This window comes from Myotis davidii, unplaced genomic scaffold (assembly GCF_000327345.1).
Source record: "Myotis davidii unplaced genomic scaffold, ASM32734v1 scaffold1383, whole genome shotgun sequence".
In the NCBI taxonomy this organism is placed as follows: Eukaryota; Metazoa; Chordata; class Mammalia; order Chiroptera; family Vespertilionidae; genus Myotis; species Myotis davidii.
Genome location: NW_006295083.1, coordinates 405220 through 429326, shown reverse-complemented (window position 1 = coordinate 429326; position 24107 = coordinate 405220). Strand labels below are relative to the sequence as shown.

General features: G+C 39.6%; 1 protein-coding gene and 1 pseudogene across 1 annotated transcript in view; both read right to left on the bottom strand.

Moving 5' to 3' along the window:
* Nucleotides 1-3366: 3366 nt before the first annotated feature.
* The window catches only part of AMMECR1 (Alport syndrome, mental retardation, midface hypoplasia and elliptocytosis chromosomal region gene 1), a 122056-nt gene continuing 101315 nt past the window's right edge, over nucleotides 3367-24107 (bottom strand). Inside the window, exons 5-7 of the mRNA XM_015567786.1 lie at nucleotides 11546-11636; nucleotides 10058-10154; nucleotides 3367-7714 (exon numbers count right to left, since the gene is read on the bottom strand). Coding sequence (XP_015423272.1) covers nucleotides 7600-7714; nucleotides 10058-10154; nucleotides 11546-11636 — 303 coding nt within the window. The 3' untranslated portion in view covers nucleotides 3367-7599. The remainder of the gene's footprint in view (nucleotides 7715-10057; nucleotides 10155-11545; nucleotides 11637-24107) is intronic.
* On the bottom strand, nucleotides 15434-18618 carry LOC102770986 (annotated as a pseudogene).

Below are 24107 nucleotides of genomic sequence, written 5' to 3'. Positions count from 1 at the left end.
TGTAGGCCTTCTCAGGTCTCTCTCGGGAGGTTGAATGCACCAGAATTTTACAATTTAGGCCCTATACATACATACCCACTCTCATAAAACAACACAAGTGAAATATCACCTCTTCTCTGCAAATCAGGACCTTCTTGCTGTTGTATAGCCAAAACAGGATCTCTCTATATAAAAGCCTAAGTGACTGGCTGACCATCTGGTAGCTATGACACACAATGACTACCAGGGAGCAGACACTCAACACACAGGCATAGAAACATAGAACAGACTGAAGAATCTCAGAGGGAAGGGGAGAGGGTGGGAAGCGGATCCCTCATCCTGGCCTACGGGGATTGGGCTGAAACCAGCTCTCTGACATCCCCCGGATTGCGAGAGGGCAGAGACCAGGTTGAGGGACCCCACCGGTACAGGAATCTGTGCACCGGGCCTCTAGTACAGAAATAAGTGGTGACTATAACTGCAATTGTCATCAATTATCCCCAATTGCAATTTTTATAGTCATTAAAATAGTGTCATCATTCTCATTAACTTTATAAGTAACTAGAGGCCAAGTGCATGAAATTCGTGCAGGCGGGGGGTCCCCTCAGCTCAGCCTGCACCCTCTCCAATCCGGGACCCCTCAGAGGATGTCCGACTGCCGGTTTAGCCCAGGAATCGGGCCTAAACTGGCAGTCGGACATCCCTCTCACAATTCTGGACTGCTGGCTCCTAATCACTCAGCTGCTTGCCTGCCTGATTGCCCCTCACTGCCCCCCCCTGCCAGCCTAATTACCCCCAACTGCCCCCCCTGCTGGCCTGGTTGCCCCCAAAAGCCCCCCCTGCTGGCCTGGTTGCCCCCAAAAGCCCCCCCTGCTGGCCTGGTTGCCCCCAAAAGCCCCCCCTGCTGGCCTGGTTGCCCCCAAAAGCCCCCCCTGCTGGCCTGGTTGCCCCCAAAAGCCCCCCCTGCTGGCCTGGTTGCCCCCAAAAGCCCCCCCTGCTGGCCTGGTTGCCCCCAAAAGCCCCCCCTGCTGGCCTGGTCACCCCACGCAGCCTGCTTGTTCAGTCGTTTGGTTGTCCCTCACTAACCCCCCTGCCGGCCTGGTCATAGACAGCTACCTTGTGAGGGCATGATGGTCAATTTGCATATTACTGCATTATTATATAGGATTGTTATATTTTTGCACTTTATAACAATAATGAGCTACTGCATTTAATCTAATATTTTTAACATATTGAAGGGCCAGCTAAGATTTTGATTAAAAAAGCAAAGAGGTTCTTTCACCATGGAGGGAGACTAAAGGCTGAACAAATTACCAGACCCCTGTGACTTGCCTGAGACTTTTTAAAATGGGAGCATGGGCTCAAGAACTCCAGGGCAGGCAGTGAGCACAGACATGTAATGCAGCCACTGTCCAACTGCCCAGTGCATGCTCCAGACTTAGTGCATCCTACATCTAACCTCTCTTGAACTAATGCGATCATCTGTCATGATGGAAATCAGCAATTGCATGCCCCCCACTAGCCCTCTGGGTCAGTGCATTTATACAATTTAAGATGCACAGTCAATACACTATGAACATAATATATTAAAAGTCATTTTAAACACAGTTATACTAGTAATTAAGTTCTTGGGAGGAGATCAGCTGGCTTCAAACAGTGCTTATGACTCAAGGCAGTTTTCTCTGATTCTTGAAAGATTTCTTTCAACAGGCTTGGGGTTTGGAACAGGAGATTGAACCATGGGCCACAGGATCATGGGAGGCTTTTTAATGTAGTGGACAAAGTAGTATGCCCAAGGCCTGCTTCAGTTGTATCCTCCCACTAAATTATTCCCCCTGCAAGTGAAAAACCTGGGCAAACAGGTGGGAAGCCATCAGAGCTTACTTAGCTGAAATCCACACCTGTCTCAGCTCATGCAGTCAGAGATGCACAGGGTGGGAAAAGCCATTCTCTGAATGGGCTGTCAGTCACTGATTCTCCTAACTGGTAGCTCTAAATCCAGGTGTGATATCCTCACAGCATACTTTCCCCAGCTCACACTTATAGCACCTTTTGGATATGGGAATATTTTCCGTCAATAGAGAGCCACCGTCTCATCCCTCACAGCCCTGCTTGTTCTCGGAAGCAGTGAGCTATTTAAAAGGTGCCTAGTGGGGCGTGAAATCTAAAGAGGAAATGCTGAAACTCTGGAAAGAATTTAGATAGGTACAGTGTGATTACTGAAGTTGAAATCTGTTCAGACCATTGAGTTAACCACTAATGCTATAAAAATGAATGCTGTGGACTCATTAAATTACTTCATTCTACCTGAACCTATTAATATTGTCTAAATCATTTTTAAAATCCCATGTACCATTAAACATGAATGATGAAACTGGGTAAACTTTGAGCAGATGGCGGCCTTAATGGAGCACTATTCAAACCACAATCGTACTCTAGAATCTGAGATGGCTGGTTTTAGTTACTATGATTGACATAAGCACGTGTCATAAAATTCCCATGTGTCATCAAATTCACATAGGAAACGGGGCATTGGGGCAATGTAATAGAAAATTGCCCTGCATATATTCACTAGCAATTAATCCTGAAATATTCATGATGAAACTGAGACAGCGAATGATTTAGAAAAGGCAAAAGTATTTCAACAATGTCCGTGGTAGCCTTTCCAGAGAGAGAAAAGGCAACAGCTGATAGTGGTAGCCCAGCAAGAGATTCTGTTCTTGCTGCAGACTCTTCTCTGGCCCTTGAAAGTCAGGAGCACCAGTTGCTCTGCCATATGTTGACGTTTCCCAAGCCCAAGTTGAGAATAGAGCTAATCTCATCCCACTCCGGAAATGGAAAAGTAACAGATAATGAGTTTAACTCTGTGGTATGCCTATTGTGTGTATGAATGTGTACCAGCTCTGAGTGGCCATATTTTGGGTATTTTCAGATTCTGACCTGTAGTGAGAAAATGGCAAAGCCTTGATGGCAAAAGAAAGGCTTCCCACCTGGTCAGATGGTTTCACTGAATGGCACTGAACCAGCTTACAAAGGGGAAACACTGATTTGGAAGAAATTTGGAATGGGTTTAAGCATAGCTAAGCTGTGCCAGAAATTCAAGTTGGATGCTTGTCTCAGATCCGTGAGCAGCATAGACCATCCAGTACAGGCTAGACTATCTCACCTAGCCAGGGTTCAGGAGTAGGCAAGATGAAAAAGGCAAATGATATGGTAGGGAACAGCTGAAGGCAGATGAAGTATTCCATGTGCTAGTTTGGAAATAAATCAATGCCAGTTCCAAAGTATATTATTTCAAAGTCTTCCACTGTGAGTGTTTAAGTAAGAAGTACCCACGAGACCAATATCCAATGAGGCAGGTTAAAGAAAGAGACAACAGATGGTAACTCAGTTTTAACATTTTATTGGGTAAATGAGTTTAAAGGTAATAACAATAGTGTCAAAACTACTACAATATCTTTCCACAGCCATACCTTACAGACCCACATAAACCTTCTCATTTTATTTTGCTCTTTTATATTTTAAAGCCAAACATGTCATATAAAATGCCCATTTCCAATAGTTTCTTCAAACTACTAAGCAATACAATGTGGAAGGAAGGAGGATCTAGTTATACTTGAAGGGATTTCAGGTAATCTCTGATGTCTTACTGTAATCAAAAACAGGTTCCTAAGAAAGAAGGAAAAGACAAGCTACACCAGGTAGCTTTTGCTCATTACAAGTCTCACTATGACATCACCAAAAACTCATTATGCTGGTGACCGATTCAAAGTGATTTCGGGGAACATATAAAACACTAAAATAACTTAGAAACTAGATCCAAATATTTCAAAAGTAATCAACTTTGATATACAAAAACAGTCAGAGGTGGTTACAAAAGTGTTTTCTCAGTGCGTCTATGTACCAGCGCAGTTACTGGGTCCAGAGCAAAATAAAAGGTTTATTTTCTTCTGAAACAGTAATAAAAAACAAGGAAAACGTATCTTTGTATATAAAGGATCAATGCTGGTCTTAAGAATAATGTAATCAGAAACCCTTAAATCGAGAGGCACACAACAGGTTTCCGTTTTTAAAAAATAAAAGGAAAGTCACCAGTTTATTTAAATGGAGGAGGTTCTCACACCCCCAAATAAACTTAATTCAATTTAATATCACTAGCAAAAATCACTTAGAAACTGTACAAAAATAAAAAAGTTAACACATTTAATCCTGCAAGGTTTTTGTAAGGACTGGAAGGCAGGCTTTTGGAGCAGCATTTGGGCATGGCTGGGGGCTTCTTTGGTTTGATCTAACACACATAAGAGATGGAACCTATTCCAGATGACAGTTTCAAATTTCCTGCACATTTGAAGACATGAAAAGAGGCCAGTACACAAACTTCTGGTGTGCTGGGTATTGGGACTGAATGCACGGGACTGAAAGTCTTACAATTCTTTAAGTGGGGTGGGGGGAAAGAACAAGCCTTTTACTTCCTCCATCAATCACACCAACCTCTATGGTAGGGGAGACTAGAAAGGGTAGTAGCACATTCTCGTGCAGTCAGAAGGCCACTTAATGAGGGGGGGAGAAATTGTTTTTTTAGAATCTGGTACCTGGCTGACCTTGTTTAAGGACAAGAAAATCCTTCCAGAAATGGAAGCCTTTCGCTACATACCAAAGTAAAATGCGTACTATTTTCCAAGAGGAAAAATACCCAGTTGCATTTGAAAATGGAAAACATAAATGGAACTAATTAACATTTAAAAGGGGGTCTATGTAAACTTTGTGCTACTCAAATGAAGTTCAAGTATTATGTCTGAGCTGTTTAAAGATCACTGAATTTATACAATATACTGGTGATGAGTGCAATTCACATTTGTGTTTCTGAACAAATAAACCACAACTGGCTAAGAATACAACCTGTGCAATTAGAATCTTTGTCAGAGTTAAAAACACATGCTACATATTTCAACATGTTCAAAGTTAATTCAAACCACATATTTAACATTTTGTTATATACGACAAAGGTGAAAGGGTCTAGCATTTGTTTCTTTGAAGCACGCCATTACAGTTTGTAGAACACCTTTACACAACAAAGTCTTGAGACAAAACTGCACTGTGCATTAATTTGAATACAAAAGGAGACAAAACTATCCTTTTCCCCCAAGCCATGGTGGGAAATATTGCTGACCGAGTCCTCTGAAGCCTGCAGGATGGTTATTTCTTCAGTATAACATTATTACACTGGTAAGAAAATCTGTATAACATCTGCATATATCAAGAAATTTAAAAAATCTGATATGATTTTAGAGTCCGCATGACCAGTCACGTGACCTGCTCAAGATTGATTAGCACCGTTAAATACATAACACACACATATGTATGTATGTATAAGTATATGTATACATACAAATATGTATGTATAGATCTTTTCTTTAGAAAAAACTTCTAACCATGAGCTCAATCAGGATGAGGAGCCTGTTGAACTGATGAGATGATGGATAAGATGGATCAATATTGGTCTCTTTTGTCTCTCCTCAGTTTGTTTTATTTACTTTTTTGCAGCAGACAATATCATTCAGCTTGTGCTCAGTTTCCCTATAAGGGCAAGAAAAAGTTTCCATCAGGTAGCCACTTGTTTTTATACTGAAAGACTAATCTGCTCCAAAATGCTCCCAAGTAGAAATGAAAGGACTCAAAATCCTGTTCTAAAACCCAACAGCTAGCGTTGTCTGACTAAATCTCTAGGTTCAATGGAACTGGCTACCGAGATTGCATTTCAGGCCAACAATTGGCTTCTTAGTTAAGGCATCGCAACTGAAAATGGTTGTTTCAGCAATGGATGAAGGAATACCAACAAATTTCTAAGAACTCTCATCAAAAACTAAAACAGTTTGATTTGCCACAATGAATTTAGCCAATTATCTCACAAACTAGAAAAGGGTTTTTGAATTCATAACTAGCAGTTGTCACTTGTCACAGCAACTATATGTATAAGCTATACCATTTGATATTCAGTGACATCCCATATTTTAAACTACATATTTTGCACCATACTTAAATCATCACTTGATTTATTGGTTTCCTATTTTAAAAAAATATTAACACACACACACACACACACACACACACACACACACGCACACAGCTTCTACCATAAAAATGAAGGTAATCTTTCTCCAAAATCCTCTGTCATTTTTCCTGGGGATATACACACGGACCTCCTATTGACATTAGGAATTCTCTTTGTATGTATCGTGGGAAGAGAAGCCTTGCAAATGATCTCGCTCTAACAACTACATTGCTTCTAAATGCCAACTCCATTTTTACAGCTGTAACATAACATCAACATAGCAAATGTGTTTCTATCAAAAGTATGTAGTGCAGAAAGAGATTCAAGCTATTTTGTAGTATATCTAAAACTCCAGTATTGTCCCCATTACAAATGTCTGAAATCATGGCATATATGAACTTTTGTTTCACTAGATTATCTTTACCATTTCTTTAAATGGTAGCTAAAATTGTCTCTGGCCAATCATGACTTATTGAAACGTAAACCTCACAAATTTAAATTAATACATAATAGACACATGTTTCTTTTTGGTTATTTGCTCAAAATAATTATTTCAGCTTAAAAAAATATTTAAGAGTAAAGAATTTGTCTAATCTGTTGTTTTACAACATAGAAACAATAAAATTTTACAAGAATATTTCTCTAAATTGCCTTTTTTCTACCCCCCTCTTAATTCCACTTAATTATATTCTTCTCAAAGGCACTAAATTCTGTATCTGCTCTCTTCCTGATATTTGCTGCTTTTCACAAAGATTCTATAGCATATTTGAAAGGTAGCTTGTACTTTCTTAAAACAGTGTTTTAGTTTGTAAGTTGGTTCTATAAAGTGATGAAGCAGTCTCTCCTATGATAACCAACACAATAGGCATAAATGATTTCTCACTCTCTGTGACAAGCCCTATCACGGACCTTCAAATGCTCTATACTAGAACTAAAGTTCATATATTTTAACCATGGGAAAAACATATACTTAAGGAGTGGAGACCCACATACTAAGCTCCATAGCAAAATTAATTTTAGACAAATTCAAGAATAATACACAAATACCTGAATTTTACACTGAATTACTCCCAAACTCAGCTATGAAAAATTATCTATATTACTGAGGAAAACTAAAGAAAAAACTAAATAAAATCCTTAAGAATTGTACAATTTCTTCCATCCACAGTCAAAAGAAGAAAAAAGGGAGGAAGGAAGAGAAGCAAGAAAGAATGAAGGAAAGAAGATAGGAAAGGAAAGCAAGATAGACAGAAAGATAGAAATCTGATTGACATAGCAAAGCAGAATTCTATATAATATTGTGAGGAAAGAAATCCCTTTCCAAATGATATATGCTGCAAAAAAAAAAATCAATGACCTAAAATAATAAAACAGGATCTTCTTAACAAATACCATTTTCCTACCCGTTACCATGATGATCTTAATTGACTATGCTGAAGGTTCACCATGGCAACGGAAACTATCATCATAAAATGGTACAGTAAAAGAGATAGCTAGACCAAGAAGGGGCAGGGTCTCCTGGGAAGAGGTCTGCAGAGAGGCCCAGTGACTGGTTGTGCGGCTCAGTGTCAGGAATAATGGTTGTATGGTGGAAGGGGATGCCCAATGCCATTTTGGAAATGATGATGCTGGCGATGAGCAAGGTATTCAGCATAGCTCAGGGTCATCTTTTCACTACGGTACCTGAAAGAAATTCAGGGAAGAGACAAAGTTAACATCCAGAAATAGGTGACATGACAGTATCAGAGCTAGGAGGGACCTTGGAGATAATTTTACAGGCCAGGAAACAGACCCAGAGAGGAGCGGCGACTTGCCCAGTGTCACACAGCTAATAAGTAGCAAAGCAGAGATCAGAACCCAGGAATCCAGAATCTGAGTCCAGTGCTCTTCCCACTCTACAACTCCTTGTTTAAATTGTTCTACAAATTGTACTGCCCTCTGATCCACAATTTGCTAACAGGAAGGAACAGAGGAAAGGCAACCTATTACCATCATGTATGCAACTCACTCGGTTGACTACATTTTTTTTTTTCTGGGATCATCCTTACTCCCTCCTTTACCATTCCTTTCCCTCTGTCCACACATCTACTCAGATTTTGCCACTAAGTAAAAACAGTAACAACAAAAAGCTTTGCTTAATCCTGGTATCCCAAACCCTCTTTTCCCTCATCTCTAGCTTTTTCATTGCCACACTTCTCAAGAGCAATTAATGTGTACTTTCTCATCTCACACTACCCCTTAGCTCAGTGCATCTTGGCTTCCACAGAGACTGCTCTTTCAGAAGGCCTCTCTTCCTCCTGTTTGACATCCCCATTATGTTACTGCTCAGCATTTCCATTTTGAATTTCTCTTGTGCCATGGGTTCTACTAATCCACACTCCCCTGGTTCTCCCCCTGCCACTCAGACTGCTCCTTATGACTACTCATCCTACTCCTGCCTTGTAGGATTTTCCTACATTTCTACCTTTAGTCCTTTTGACCCTATGCTCTGTCCCTGCTCAGTGAACCCTATCCTCATAGTTTCAACTACATCCTTTTTACAGATGATCCCCAATCACAATATCTGTCCATGAGCTCTACACGTGCACATTCAGTCATTAATATACAGATATACCAGGAAGCACATGAAATCCAGAATCAATGCATCAATGTGACTCTCCTTCTGTGGTTCCTCTCTTGGTTGAAGGGATCATCTTGGTCCCTTTTATCTACAGTAAAGCCTTGATTTGTCCTTCTTTTCTCCTTCTGAAAGATGACTAAGTCCTTTCATTTTTCCTCAATATTTTATTACGTGTTCCTTCTTTTCTTCCCATCTGACTGTCACAGCTCTTGTTAAGGCTCCCATTTCACTCCATTTGGATTGTTTCCAGAGATTCTTAGATAATAGTAATATCTTCTAACTACTTTTCTTGCTTCCAATTCTAATCTTACACCTTCCCAAATCCATCTGTTTAAAACCTTTCAATGGCTACCAATTGCCTATGGAATCGGGTCTAAACTTCTTAGTATGGAACTTAAGGCTCTATGTTCTGACCCAACCTACCTTCTTTGCCATATTTTCCCTCTAATGACCACCTTCTATGTACATACTGAAAGACCAGCCAAATTGGACTATTGAACATTCCTCAGAACTTGCTCTGTACTAAGCCACCTACATGCGGTAATTCACAAAGTTCCCTTTAGCTAATAATCCCTTTTCTCCCCCACTCTCTAGCAAATACTCTACCTATTTTTAAAGTCCAGCTTCAAATCTACCTCCTGTTTAAATGTGTTACTCCCAACCCCTCCTGGAATTCCTATTTCCCTACTTTATGATCTCACATCATCTATCACATTTTGCCTTATATTAATAATCATCTTTATACATGCCTTTCAATTAGACTATGAACTCAGAGAGAGCAGAGATAGAAGCATTTTCAAAGTTGTAACTCCCCAGAGCTAAGAAGAGGCCATTTTAGACCATAAGCATTCAATGCGGTTTTATGGAATTAAAATAAATGGAGACCGTTTTCCTAAAATGTTGATATTTTCCTTTTAAAATAAGTATGCCTATTATCCCATGCAGAAGTTTATTTAGCATTTGTGAGTCTTGCTTAATTGTAGTTTTCAGCAAGCTTTCATGGGAGACTTCTATCACTGCCAACATTCTAAGTTTAATTCAAATTTGAGGACTGCTTATCAGAATCCTGGGGTTCTGCTAAGCCATGTCAAAAGCTAGCCAACAGCTAATTCAGGTAACTTTCTTCAATAATGTAGTCTAAAGGCCCAGAGGATTTGCTCGTATAAAGCCAGAGTAATCACATAGAGCTAAAGATGGGAAGGATGGGCTCATACATTTTACAGGCTTTACTGCCAAGCATAGTTCCATTGTATCCATCCTCAGTATGGCCCTGCCATTCATTTCCACTCTGTTTCAGAAAAGAGAAGCAGGTACAGTTAGAGAGACCAAAGAAATCAAAGGATTACAGGCATATGCATGCATCAAAATGTACTGGGTATCTCTGCACTAGAAAATGCCTTCTGTACCTGGTAAGTTTTATGGTTTTCCTGAATTCATTAGTAATCGGAGCTTTGTACCCTCCTTTCCTCAGTAAGGAGTCTATGGTCTGAATATGGTCCCATCCTGTGGAGAGTAGACCAGATAAAATATAGTCAAGTACATGTAAAAAGCACATTTGGTTAAACACAAAATGACTTTCTAGAGAGGTCAATTATCACTTTCACCAAATGCCATCAACTCCTTTGGTCCTCAAAATCACACAGAAGAGCTAAGATTTCATCCTGTAGAAAAGCAGGTTCACCACCACACACCTTAAGTTCTAGCCATCCAAGATGGCTAACAACAATGGCTTCTTTATCTCACCCACATTGGAAGGCAAGGAGGCTAGCAGTAACTCCTCAAATCATGTCTCAGTAACAAACCACAAGCATTTCATTCTCTTCTAACAGTGACATCTTTAAAAGGGAGGGAAGAGCCTAAATGTCATTGTGCCTCCTCAGTAGCATTTAGGACTCCTACACTTACTCATGGTGACTGCTGTTTCTAAAGGTAACTTCTATCATCAACCAAGTGTATTTGGGTGCAATATTCAAGGGCATTTTTGTTGGTTCTGACATAGAATAGTATATTAATATCTGAGGCCCTCTATCTTTTATGAATGCTTTATAAAGTCAATGGAACTACATGATTAAGACATTTTTGAAAGCAACTTAACAAATACTGAGCTGCCTTAAAGACTAACTGTCTTGTTGGGAGTTGAATTATATTAAGTTTTGCTGTTATGTATCTCACATATTTATAAGCTAAACACAGGAAAATCAAATTACAAATAGTTTCTGATGAGACAAGAAGCTCCATAAAGTGAAGAAGATATATTCATTTCAACTAACATGAAACTAGAATTTAGTAGTGGCTAGAAAGGACAAAATACTTCAGAGTGAAAGTTACTTTGTGTTACAGTGGTGGTTCATAAAGGTTTGTGTTTTATCTGCAAAATAGAAAAACGTCTGTTGACTTGGAAATGAAGACCAAGTGTATAAAACACTACTTCATGTATTCTCAATGCTCCTAACCTGCAATCTTAACAGGAGCAGAATGAGTAATGACAACCACCTAAGAATGAAATGTTTGATACTGACAATGAACTGTGTGGCTGACTGTCACACCAAAGGGTTGTTTATACCACACAAGGCTGTAGCACAATGGGATATGGGAAAATGGCTCTTAAAATTTATAGCAAACTGATGCCTAAAATAACACCCAGCTTTTACAAATCTTTGGTTTTTTTAAAAGTATACGTTGGTGTGTTTTTGCTATCGAACTTCAGTGCAGAGATTCAACTTCTGTGTAATTAACCGATTTCATACAGACATTGCAGTGGCTGTGACAGAGGTTTCTTATAATTTGACATTGATCAATTATCAGACATAACTGCAAGGTCAGATATTGTATTTCAATTTGTGTATTTGTTTAAATTCTTCACGAGATCATACGAAATAAAGTACAACAATGACCTTGCTCCTTTGCAACCTCCGGTAGGTAGGTGGCGGTGCGTTTTGATCCTTTTTCATTGATGAATTCTATTCTAATGCCATGTACACCCACCTGAAAGAAATTGGCAGTTTTATTAGTACAGTCTTTTTCATAGAAACAGAAAGAAAAAGTTAAAATTTTACTTTTAAGAGAATGCAGTTCTTGCTTTCCCCCTTGGTTTTGGAAGGGCATATCGGTTTTCTCTTTCCAAAAGTATTGACTTTGGGTTTGAAAAGCATTATGATAGCTATGGAGACTGAAAACACTGATCTGTATGTGCCCACCACAAACTGGACTACGCTCTTCTGTTTGGAACCAGAACAACCATTCTGGTGCTGACTCCTTTCCCAAACTGTGGAGTCTTAAAGAGACTAGACAGTTATAATTCAAGTACGGACTTTGGGTTTGAAAGCCATTATAATAGCCATGAAACAGAAAACATTTACTTGTGTGTGCCCAGCATGTGCCAGGCTGTGCTATTCTGTTTGGAAGCAGAACAACCATTCTGGGACTGTGTGTAGAATAAGACATACATAACCTTAAATTACATGTAGATAAGCAACACAGATCAGACTGAAAAAAACTAACAACCAGATCCTAGATCATCAATCATTACATATATTTTTACTTTAAAAAATGTATTATGGTTTAAAGTGGGCCAGTGGCAAACCCTCGCTGTCTATCTGTATCACTGCCTTCACATATTTTTGCTAAACTTAAGAGCAATAAAGATTTCTAATCACTCAGGGCAAGGCATTTTTGCAATTTCTTTTACACTAACCCAGAGACTACTATAACATTTTTTATGTGAAACAAACTTTAGGTGATGCCCTAAAAAAGATAGTATTCTAAGTCAGTGTGGGTAATTACTTGCTAATGTGTTTTAAAAGTAATGTATTTTTTCTTGGATTAGCATCCAATGAAAAGGAATTTGTCCTTTCCCCATGTATTTTACATAGAACAGTGTATATAGAGCTAAAGATAATAAAAAGTATGTTTTTAAACATTGATAATAAAAATGAAATTTTAAAAGCTTAACAATTCCATTCTGTTCTCCCAAATCTATAGTTGCTTTAGATCAATGGTCCCCAAGTGGAGTGTGAGGTTGTCCAAGGTACTAGAGGGAAGATGTAAGGTCAGGTAAAACATTTTACCCAGGGAAGAGGCTTCTTTGCAGAGCAGATGACTGAAATCATAGACCTTAACTCTTTCTGTATGCATGGATGTGAAGGTCTAGAAGAGGAAAGGGGATCCATAAAAACTCCTTTTGCTTCTTCCACCCTTAGTCTGAAAATTTCCAATTTTCCAGGGAATAAAAAGGTCCTCTGGAAAATCCATTTCATTTTCCCCCAGGTCTTTATCCACTCATCCATTAGAGTCTGTCAAATCTTCTGAGCAGCTTATGGTTGTTGTTTTTTTATTCAAGCCTATCTCTGTGGCTATTTCTTCTATCTATTTATTATCAGTATTCTTATGAATCCCCTTTTACTGAAAATGTAATCAGGGCAGCTGTTTAAAAACTAACACAATCAGGCCTCCATGCCCTGTGGGAAATGACTGCGGACAGCTGAGAAGAAATATGAGTGCTTAGGCATTTCCAGGATAAAGGACATCTATGAATCTCCCCAGTGCCTGACACAGTACTGGGACAATCACAAATTGGCAACAGGTTCTGTATACTGACTTTCTGGTCAGTGACTATGAGATTTTTCCCTTTACTAATATCACATCCTTCATAATTTATTTTTAAAAATATATACAGCATAAATAATTTATGCTCCCATCATTCACTGAAGTGAATTTTACATCTCCAACTCAATTTATAAAAATCTGTCATGTTAAAATTTAAAAAGAATTTTGGTGCTTACTAAGGTTTGTAATAAAAACTGTGAGAGAAAGAATGTTTCCCTACCTGTGGGATGAGAGTGTTAGACTAAGTCAGTGGTGTTTAACTGGTAGGGGGGGGGGGGGGGAGGAGTTCCTGCAAAGTTTATCTGAATTTCAGGAGGTTTCATGTTTCAGCAGTATAGGTTGAAAACAGAAAACTCCCTAGAAAGTTTTATTCTACATTAACTAGATAATCTCTAAAAATCAGTCAAGCTCTGACAAATTATAGGCATGTATTGAAAAAATAAGTGATTTAGGCAAATTCAAGGTGATTTAGAAACACAAACCCTTTCTTTATAGGAGTACATTCTGTGGTCTTCAACAAACATTTCAGATATTTTAAAGCCAAATAAGTTAACAGTTAAAAGAGTTACTAAGACCAATTGTACGATATGTGAATAATATCTGGCTAAGAACAAACTGGAAAGACATGTTGACCAAAATAAAATTTGATTTATTCACAAATAAAATTGATTTATTTTTGTATTTTGAGAAGGCCCCAACATCAAATTTGATATGAAACAAATATCAAAGTTCTCCCATCTTGAATTAGTACCACATTTACAATTTTAAATTCTTTTCTGTGTTCATATAATTCTGAACTGAAAGCTTCTGTAAATTGAACTGTAAGTATGATGATTTTCAAGTAAAGCCTTTGTGAGAAATAACTTATTTTATAGGTCAAAAAATATATTCTGAGAAGATATAAAGCCCAAACCAGAGTGACTCATTTTTTTCAATGGAATCAGGACAATGGTGAGAATGCTCTAAACAGAATAAAAACATAATAGCTTTTTTTAAGTTAATGAGCATGGCTGTGTGCCAATAAAATTTTATTTATGGTCACTAAAATTTTAATTTCATATAATTTTCATGTGTCACAAAATATAATTATTTTGATTTTTTTAACCATTTAACAATGTAAAGATTGTTCTTGGCTCACAGACCATACAAAAACGGGTGGAGGGCTACATTTGGCCTGTGGGCAATACTTTTCCAACCCCTGGTCTTAATATATACTCTTTTGACATTTATTTGTTGGCAATTATGTAACTTCTACTTCATTATTAAGTGAGAACAACAATACAAAATTTTGCTTAAGGCTTTGTCTAAACTGCTGGTCTACCAATTTTTAGGATAAAAATTAAATATACTACTAGAGGAACTAGCTAAGTTTCATTTATTTCTTGATGTCACTTTTATACAGCTCTCATGCACTTATCAGGGAACACACCTTCATTTCACAATGGCATCTGGCTGCACTTCTGATTATAATACAGCAAATGCAAGTTCACTTGGAAATGTACATTTATACACCCTATATAAATTAAATATGCTACGGTAGGATGTGAAACAGCAAAAGCATGATTTTGAAATTCCATGACTAGACCACTTCCACTTGGCTTAATAAAAAATGTACCCAATCATTTAAATCTGGCCATTTGGGGTAACATGACAGAATATAAAATGTCATGTAAAATTTAACAATTTACCTTTTCATAAAATAATCTTCAAACTTGAAATCTTTTTTAAAAAATATATTTTATTGATTTTTTTATAGAGAGGAAGGGAGAGGGATAGAGAGTTAGAAACATCGATGAGAGAGAAACATTGATCAGCTGCCTCTTGCACACCCCCTACTGGGGATGTGCCTGCAACCAAGGTACATGTCATTGACTGGAATCGAACCTGGGACCTTTCAGTCTGCAGGTTGAGGCTCTAGCTAGTGAGCCAAACCGGTTAGGGCAGATCCTAGACTCTTATTCCAACATTTTAATGCATTCAAAACCTGAGATATCTTCATTGTCATGTCTGTCTTTCCTCCTAGATTTTGGGGAATGTCTCAGAATTCCAAAGGGTGGTTGAAGTGCTCCAGGACAACTTGGACTTTGATATTGATGTGAATGCATCTGTGTTTGAAACCAACATCCGAGGTAAGGGCTGCCTTCTATGGCCTTTGGAAGAAAACAGAGTGTGGATTCTTACTGTATAAACCAGAAGGTGGGAAGGTATGCAGGGGATGCTTCCCTCTCTGCTTTGGCCTTGGAATGTTTCTTCTTCTTGGAGGCCTTTGCTTTCTTCTCCTTAGGCGTTCCTGAGGTGACCTCATCATGGTCGTGATTATTGGCTGCATTCTCCCGATTTTCATTGTTGCACTGTCTCCGAGACCTCTTGTTATTTGGCTTTTCTCCCTGTGTTCTTGCACTTATCCTGGCCAGCTTTGCCACTATGGCCAGTGTGGTGTCATTGACCTGTTGGTGTGCCTCAAAGAGTTCCACGTGACTGTCCACCTGCCTGGTCCTGTTTTCCACCAGCGCCCCCATCTGCCTCACAATCTGGATCTTCTCGTTGGTCACCCAGCTCCTGGCTCCGGATCAGGGCTCTCTGAATGCAGTGCAACACTCTCCTCTTCCAGTTGCTATCCATCTCCCGTTTAAACTTCTCATAATACTCATCTAGTTCCTTCAGGATTTTGTTTCCTCCATTCCTCACAGCCGCTGGCCTGTCCCCAGGGTCTCTGGGGCCTGGATGGGAGGCATAAGCTTCGTCCTAGGTGGAGCCAGGAACGCAGCTAACAAGCCTTGATCCCTGCACTGGGGCGCCGCCATTGCTCTGCCCATAATAGCTTTTTTTGTCACCTGTTGAGCAACAGCATTTTCCTTACTCCTACGACCACAGATGCCACCAAATAGTCATACTGCGCAATCAAAACAGGAGAGTGGAAAATAGCCTGCTGTGGAGAATGACCAAATCTGGCCAACCTGTGGAAACCACTGGCTTTGCAAATTAAGTCATCTCCACTGAAATGAGCACGAAAACTAATTCTGTACTTTTTGAGGGAGGCATCTGTCACAGCTGCAACACCAAAATATAACCCTTATGTATAATAATTGAATCTTCCCTTAGACAGATTGGAGGATCCTTCAGCCCAGCCTCATCCCAAGAGACAAAGGCTATAGTTGTAATTCTGAGCTACATAAGAGATCAGCTAACTAGGGAATTGGGATTCCCTGAAGCAAACTTACTCTAAAACTCAATCACAGTAACTTTCCATTTCTCAGGATGGATAAGGAGGTATTGGTATGGGAAAACGACATCATCAAACATACCCCTAATTACCATTGCCCAAAGGACAGCCAGGTGGGCAAAAACTGGAGACTTACAAATCTAGCCTTATCGGAGTAGGCAGGTCATAAAATTATTAGAAGGTCTGAGGAAAAATGCTTTCAATGTCCATCAGCTGTGATAATATCCTTTTAATCAAGACTGTACTTTTGCTAAGCAAAGCTATAAGTCAACTAGAATGGTAGTAAATTAAATGTAGTACTTATAGTTAAGAGGATATGGAATTAAACAGAGCTGTATCTATGTGTGCTGAGGGAACATTATGACCAGTTCAATAGATTCACATTTCATGCTAAAAAGAAAGCCATATTTATTCTGAATCATTTCATAGCAAATGATTTGTATTAATAGTATTATACAATCTTTTGTTTTTAACATCACCCAGGATGATTAAATATCAAGATTAATGCTATGGCCCTAAAACATATCTTGATTATTCTGGGGTTGATTATTCAGTTTGGGGACTATGCATCCCCAACTGCACCTGGTCTCAGCCCTATCCTTTTTCTTCTCTTGTCCATTTTTCTATGTGTTCACTCCTGTATCAGAGCATGTGGGCACAAAAAAAGAGATACATGCAAATTAATCAACTTTGCTACTTAATAAAAGGTTTGGTAGGAGAAGAGATGATAAATAATGGCTAAAATGAAGCTTCTAGACTGTCGGTAGATTTCATTTTTCTTGTTATCTGGTCCCTTGTTAGAAATGTGGCTTCATTTAAAACTACTATACTCTAATGCAGTAATTCTCAACATAGGAGCATTAAAAAAAAAACTGCCATCATCCCACACTATTATAATACATGGCTCATATTATGCTCCTTACAATTACATAGTCAAAGTTTATTATACCCTAGTTTGTCTATAAGGCAAGTATTAGTCCTATAATCTACTAGCAGCACTACACAAGGATCTCACTTTTACTTGGGACCCTAATCTGGATACACTGAAATATGAAAAAGAATCATCTATCTAAAAGCATCGATGAGTATAAAATGTGCTCTAGCTAGGTTGAGTAGGCTCCACCCAAACCTTGGACCATTTGATTCTATAATTTACCTCCACAATCCTGACCCTCAAAGCTAAATCTGCCCCTGATCATATCCTGGTCAATAAGCCCAATTTACGTCCCCAGTTTCATCATGTGTCAGCAAATGCCACAGTTAGTTCCATTATTCCCCATTTTCAGAACCAAATATTGGGTTTCTCTGTAACAATATGGCCATAGCTCAATCCATTGATTTCCAGTGAGTTCACCTTGAATAAAATGTTGTCTGTGTCCATTGGTTAGGCTTATGGGGGGATAAAATCACATATGTAATACCTTAATCAATAAATTTTTTTAAATATATTTTATTGATATTTTACAGAGAAGAAGGGAGAGAGATAGTTAGAAACATCAATGAGAGAGAAACATCGACCAGCTGCCTCCTGCACACCCCCTACTGGGGATGTGCCCGCAACCCAGGTACATGCCCCTGACCGGAATCGAACCTGGGATCTTTCAGTCCGCAAGCCGACGCTCTATCCACTGAGCCAAACCGGTTTCGGCAAGAAATTTTTTAAAAATAAAAATACCAGGAGGTTAAAGGATCAAAAACTGTTTGGCATGTCTTTGTTGATTATATCATTTGGCAAAATATGCTTTGCAATTAAAGCAGTCACTGGTCATTCACATAGGCTGACTTGCCAGGTTCAATACGCCTGTTCCATTGAATTGAATGAAAGGGCTCTGTTCCTAAGGAGAAGAGCTCAGGATGTTTGACCACCCCCCGACCCACACTAACATTTAGAGGCTGGTGTCACAGAAGACATCATGCTCTTTCATAAAACAGCCCATGGTACTAGACAGAAAAAAAATCACTGCACTGAACAGTCCATGTGTCTGACCCAGAGTCTGATGTTTATTATATTCTTAGGAGGAAAGAGCCATGTGGCAATTATCCTAAAAGCACAAAAACTACAACACAGCATGGCCCATTCTTTCACTCATAGCCCCACAGTACCTCTGCCCTACCTCCAGCTTGGTCTTTTGAAGACATTGAAACCTCTTTTTACCAATGAAAGCAAATTCAACATCGAGGAGGAAAATATTCCAAACTTGGGCCTACTCCAAGTTTATCCTCCTGAATAATTCTGATTTGGGCAAGAAAAATTAAGGTTTTTATCATATACGCTGATGACAGTTTGTGTAGATTCTAATGAATCACTTTTCCCAATCCTGATACTACCAAAAAAATGTAGACTACATATTAGCCAGATCTGGCAGAGTTATGATGTATCATTTGAATCCGCCCACGAATTTCAGAAGTAAGTCTCATGTTTTATTTATTTTTTTATTTTATTACAGAGAGGAAGGGAGAAGGAGAGAGAGTTAAAAACATCAATGATGAGAGAGAATCACTGATTGGCTGCCTCCTGCACACCCCACACTGGGGATCTAGCACACAATCTGGGCATGTGCCCTTAACTGGAATTGAACCTGGGATCCTTTAGTCCGCAGGCCACTGCTCTATCCACTGAGCCAAACCAGCGAGGGCAAGTCTGATGTTTTGAAGCTGTCCATCTGATTAACAATTAACACTTAACATTAACAATTATTAACAAAGAACACTTCAGATTCTGGCCAAATAATAAATTTTAAAAACAATGTTGCTGCAATTGTGTGTTTTTTACTCAGTAATTTTTACTTTTGCAAACCTTAACAATTATAAACATGGACTATTTTTTTGTTTATAAAAATAGTACATGCATATTATCCCAAATCCCTTTAGAAGAGTAGAAACGAGAAAATAAAAATGACCTGGAATCTTGGTACCATCTAGAGACAACTCTTGCTTTAGTGACTTAAAAACTAATCTCCTGAAGTAACTGAGATACCATTAAGGACTATATATATAATGTTAGGCAGTTTTTGTCCATAGTCTGACCAGTTCTTGTAGCTGTCCTTGATTTCAAATCTCCTTTAAGTGAGACACTTTTAGAAACAGAAAAAAATATATAAAAATGAATTTAAAATACTAGAAAAATGAATTAAAAGTATAATTGATTGCAATTCCATCACTTGGGCACAAGTAACCTTTTAATATATCCTACTATAAAAATGTTTCATCTACCTCACATGAGATTATTTTTTTCTGTTGCTTAATTTGTGAAAAACAACAGCAAAGCTCTCATTGACCAAAATACATACATGTTGCCCTTCTCTAAAACCCTTTCAAATTAGTCACTTTTAGCTTGGAAATTAGTTCAGTCTCCATGGACCAATTCTTAACTTTTTCAGAGCTTACCAAAGTACCAATTAGTGCCAATTTTGATTCATGTAGGAGATTTAGACATCTTATCTGTCAGGAACACAAGCCTGCCAATTTATTTCACAAAGGCCACTAAACAATGATCTGGATAACATTTATTTTAACCAATAGCAGATGCACAGCTCTAAAATACCTGAACTAGTGATAATCACTCCCATGAACTTTTAAGGAATTAGTTAAGATTTTAAATAAAGCATGGTTAATTATGAAGTGCTTTGAAAAGCTATGAAACCAAACATGTTTATATCATTTGCAATGAAATAAACTGTCCTTACATTATGATTTTACAGAGAACCAGTGACAGCTCAAGAGTGCAATTAAGGGGGGGGGCATACCAATTCTCTGTAATGATTAATCATAATGTGCATTACTTAAAAATGGAACATCCTGAAGCTTTCTAAGGAAAGTTCAGGCAACACAGGTGACCTTAAAATAAAAAAGTCTGCTTTTAATCAAAAGTTAGAAAAATGCATTCCTACCCCCATCCAGTTTTTTTTAAGGGAATGAGGAAGGGAGTGAATTTACAGACAAGGAAACTAAAGTTAGAAAACTTTCTTAAAATCTAGAGATGTGAATTAGTTCGCTTTTCAAAGGCTGGGGGAAAAAACATCTCAGATGTACCTAATCTATGTATATAAAAGCCAAGCGACCAGAACAACCAGTTGCTATGACGCGCACTGCGGCTGGCCAACTGGCCCAATAGGGGTGGGGCCTGCCAGCCAACCTCCCACAGCCCCTCCCATGGCTGCTGATCCCGATTGGCCCCCACCCCATTTGGGGGTGGAGCCAACTGGCCAATCGCCCACAGTCCCTCCCCCCAGCTGGCCTTGCCCTGATCAGGCCCCCATTGGGGTGGGCCGGCCAGCCAGCCAACCTCGTGCCATCTCCTCCTCCTGATAGGCCCGGAGGAATATGCAAATTTGTCCATTACAGCATCACATCATGACCAGATCATCAGGCCACATCCCCACCCTCTGATCAGGCAGCTGCAAGGCCCAGGGTAGGATAGGATACAATAGGATGGGATAAGAAAGGAGAGGGAGAGGAAGGCAGGCCTGCATGCAGACAGGCTGAGAGGAGAAACAGAAATACAGAAAGGGAACAAGAAAAAGATGCAGGAATGGAATAGGGAAGGAAACTGCATGCGGAAGGGGGTGGCAACCATGGTGGGGGATGGAGCAGGTGCGCCCAGCGAGGGGCGGAGTGCAGGCAGCGCAGAGCGAGGAGTCCCACCCAGACGCAGGAGGAGGGCAGTGGTGGCTGTTGGCAGGGAGGCGCCCATGGGCTCAGGATGGAGTGGAGGACGGTCCGAGGCCTTCTGGGTGGAGGCGCTCCTGCTTCAAGGCAGCAGCGCCCGGGTCTTGGCCACCCTCTCTGGGCCAGGTGTCCCAGGCAGGGAATGGGAGCAGGACAGTGGCAGGGAGGCTAGGGAAGGGGGGATGGCAAACACCTGGCCGGGGCTGAGCCCTGGGCAGCAGGTTAGCGCCCACCCCCCCCAACGGAAGCTTTAAGAAGGAAAGGAGAGAGGGAAGAACTTTATAAAGGAGTCAGTAGAGAGCAGAGTTAAAGAAGGAAAGAGGATGTGTGAGTGAACTGTAGGAGCTATAACGAAAATCAAGTATAGTTGTGTACTGGGGACAGATTTTAAAAGTAGGAGTCAGAAAAGAAAAAAGATAAATGATAGTGAATAATTAGGCAGGTAGATGGGTAGATATTAAAACAGTGGAAGTAAGTAGAGAAGAGTGTATGGGAAGGTACCATGAGAGAGAAAGTGGGAGGAAAGAAAAGTTTGCTGTAAAGGAAGGAAGGGGAGAATAAAAACAGTGTTTTTCATTTTACCACTTTATTGTCTTTTCAGTATATGAAAAAGACAGTTGTCTTTATATGGTGCTTTTATGCTTTTCTAAGTCATTATCTCATTTGATGTTCAGGGCAATTGAAAGACAAGATAATTATTCCCTCCACTATTCAAAGAAAGGAAATCTTGGTGCCTGGCCCCAGTGATTCAATCGTCAATCCCTTATTGTAAAGCAGGGTTAGTGAAATTTTCTGTGAAGGGTCATATCTATACTAATAAAAGCCTTGGGGGTGATCTGGCCAGCAGGGGAGGGCAGTTGGGGATGATCAGGCCGGCAGGGGAGCTTTTAGGGGGCGATCAGGCTGGCAGGCTGAAGCACTTAGGGGCAATCAGGCAGGCACGCAGGTGAGTGGTTAGGAGACAGAGATCCCGGATTGCGAAAGGGATGTCCAACTGCCAGTTTAGGCCCGATCCAAGGGCTCCCAGATTGGAGAGGGTGCAGGTCGGGCTGAGGGACCCCCGCCCCCATGCACAAATTTTGTGCACTGGGCATCTATAATAATAAAAGCATAATATGCTAATTAGACCGAAAGCCGAATGACCTTCCAGACGTCCTTCTGGATGAAGCCACAGCGGCGGAGGCCAAGGCAGAGGTGGTTAGGAGTGATCAGCAGGCAGGTGAGCAGTTAGGGGTGATCAGACAGGCAGGCAAGCGGTTAGGGCTGATCAGGCAGGCAGAGGCAGTTAGGAACCAGCAGTCTAAGATTATAAGAGGGATGTCAGACTGCTGGTTTTAACCCTAAACCAGCAGTTGGACATCCCCCGAGGGGTCCCGAATTACGAGAGGGTACAGGCTGGGCTGAGGGGACCCCCCCCCCGCCCGTGCATGAATTTAGTGCACTGGATCTCTAGTCCAGTATAAAATAATATTGTTTGCCTGATAAAAAACTAAGAAAAATTTTATAAAGGTTAGAACTATACATTGAATATCTGACTCAATATGGTTTTAGTCAGTCTATAAAATAGATTTGTTCCTAAAAATTATGAGTTGAATTTATGTAAATGAGTTAAAGTCATGAGGAAGACAATAAAGACACCCTATAGTGAGTCCCTCTGCAAAGCAAAATATCTATTTGTAAAATGAGTAATCATTATCTAAATATATTTGCTTAATATAGATTATACACATAATGTTTCCTTTAAACAGGGGATGATACAGTAATAAAATAGAGGCATTTATGATTTAGAATATTTTTCTTCCTAAAGAAAATTCTTTTATGAAAAAGAAATCTAAAATGTGCAATTTCAAAAATTAGACTTTATTTTTTTATTTTTGTTGGCTACATTTAAGTTACCAATGGCTATTTTAAAAGTTAAGGACCTCCTATGACTTCTAAATGGCTAGTGATGATTCATTCTCTGGAAGTAAAATGAAACAGACGCCATTTTAAAAAGGTGATTCACAGCATCACTCTCTGTCAGCATCCAAAGACCTTAGGTATTGCCTAGTTCAACTTTTCCAGCTTTCTTGTCAGGAAACGGGGACCCAGAAAGGTTACTAAACTGGGTAATGGCAGTCAGAAAAAGAACTCGAGTCTCCTCATTCCCCAAACACAGGACTCTTTTTTATTAAGTGCTGGGGACACACATACACATACACACATTGTACAGGAAAGGATACACTATAATGTGACTACTAAGGAAAGGGCTGGAAAAGTTTGTGGATTTGGGGAAAGCAGGAAAATGTTCCCCCACCAAAAAACAATGGGAGAAAGCAGGAAGCAACTGGGGAGGTATAAGAATGGACCACAGCTAATTTCACTAAGAGTACCAACACCTAATGGAAATTTTTATGCATTAAATCACCTTCTAGAAGTTACTTTGTTCTGGTTACTTCCTCCCTAGGCTTCTGATACATTGACTTGTTGATTAACAGCAAATTCTTTCTAGGTGGCCAGGAAGCGTGACGCATTCCTTTCCCAATGTTTCACAGCACTTGAAAAACATTTAGAGTAGAGCATAAGGACAAAGACTAAATTATCTTAAGGATAGTAACATCATATATAAAAATCTCAGGTCCCTAAGAAAATATTAAAAAGCATTTTCCTAGATATATGAAGCATATATATATATATATATACACACACATATACACATACATATACATATGCATACACACACACACACACACACACACACACACACATTAGAGGCCCGGTGCACGGATTCCGTGCAAGAGTAGGCCTTCCTTTCCCCAGCTGCTGGTACCAGCTTCCCTCTGGCACCCAGGATCCAGGCTTCCCTCGCAGCCCCGGCTTCTTCGGCAGGATGTCCAGTCTAATTAGCATATTGCACTTTTAATATATATATGTGGGTGTGTGTGTGTGTGTGTGTGTGTATGTATATATATGTATATATG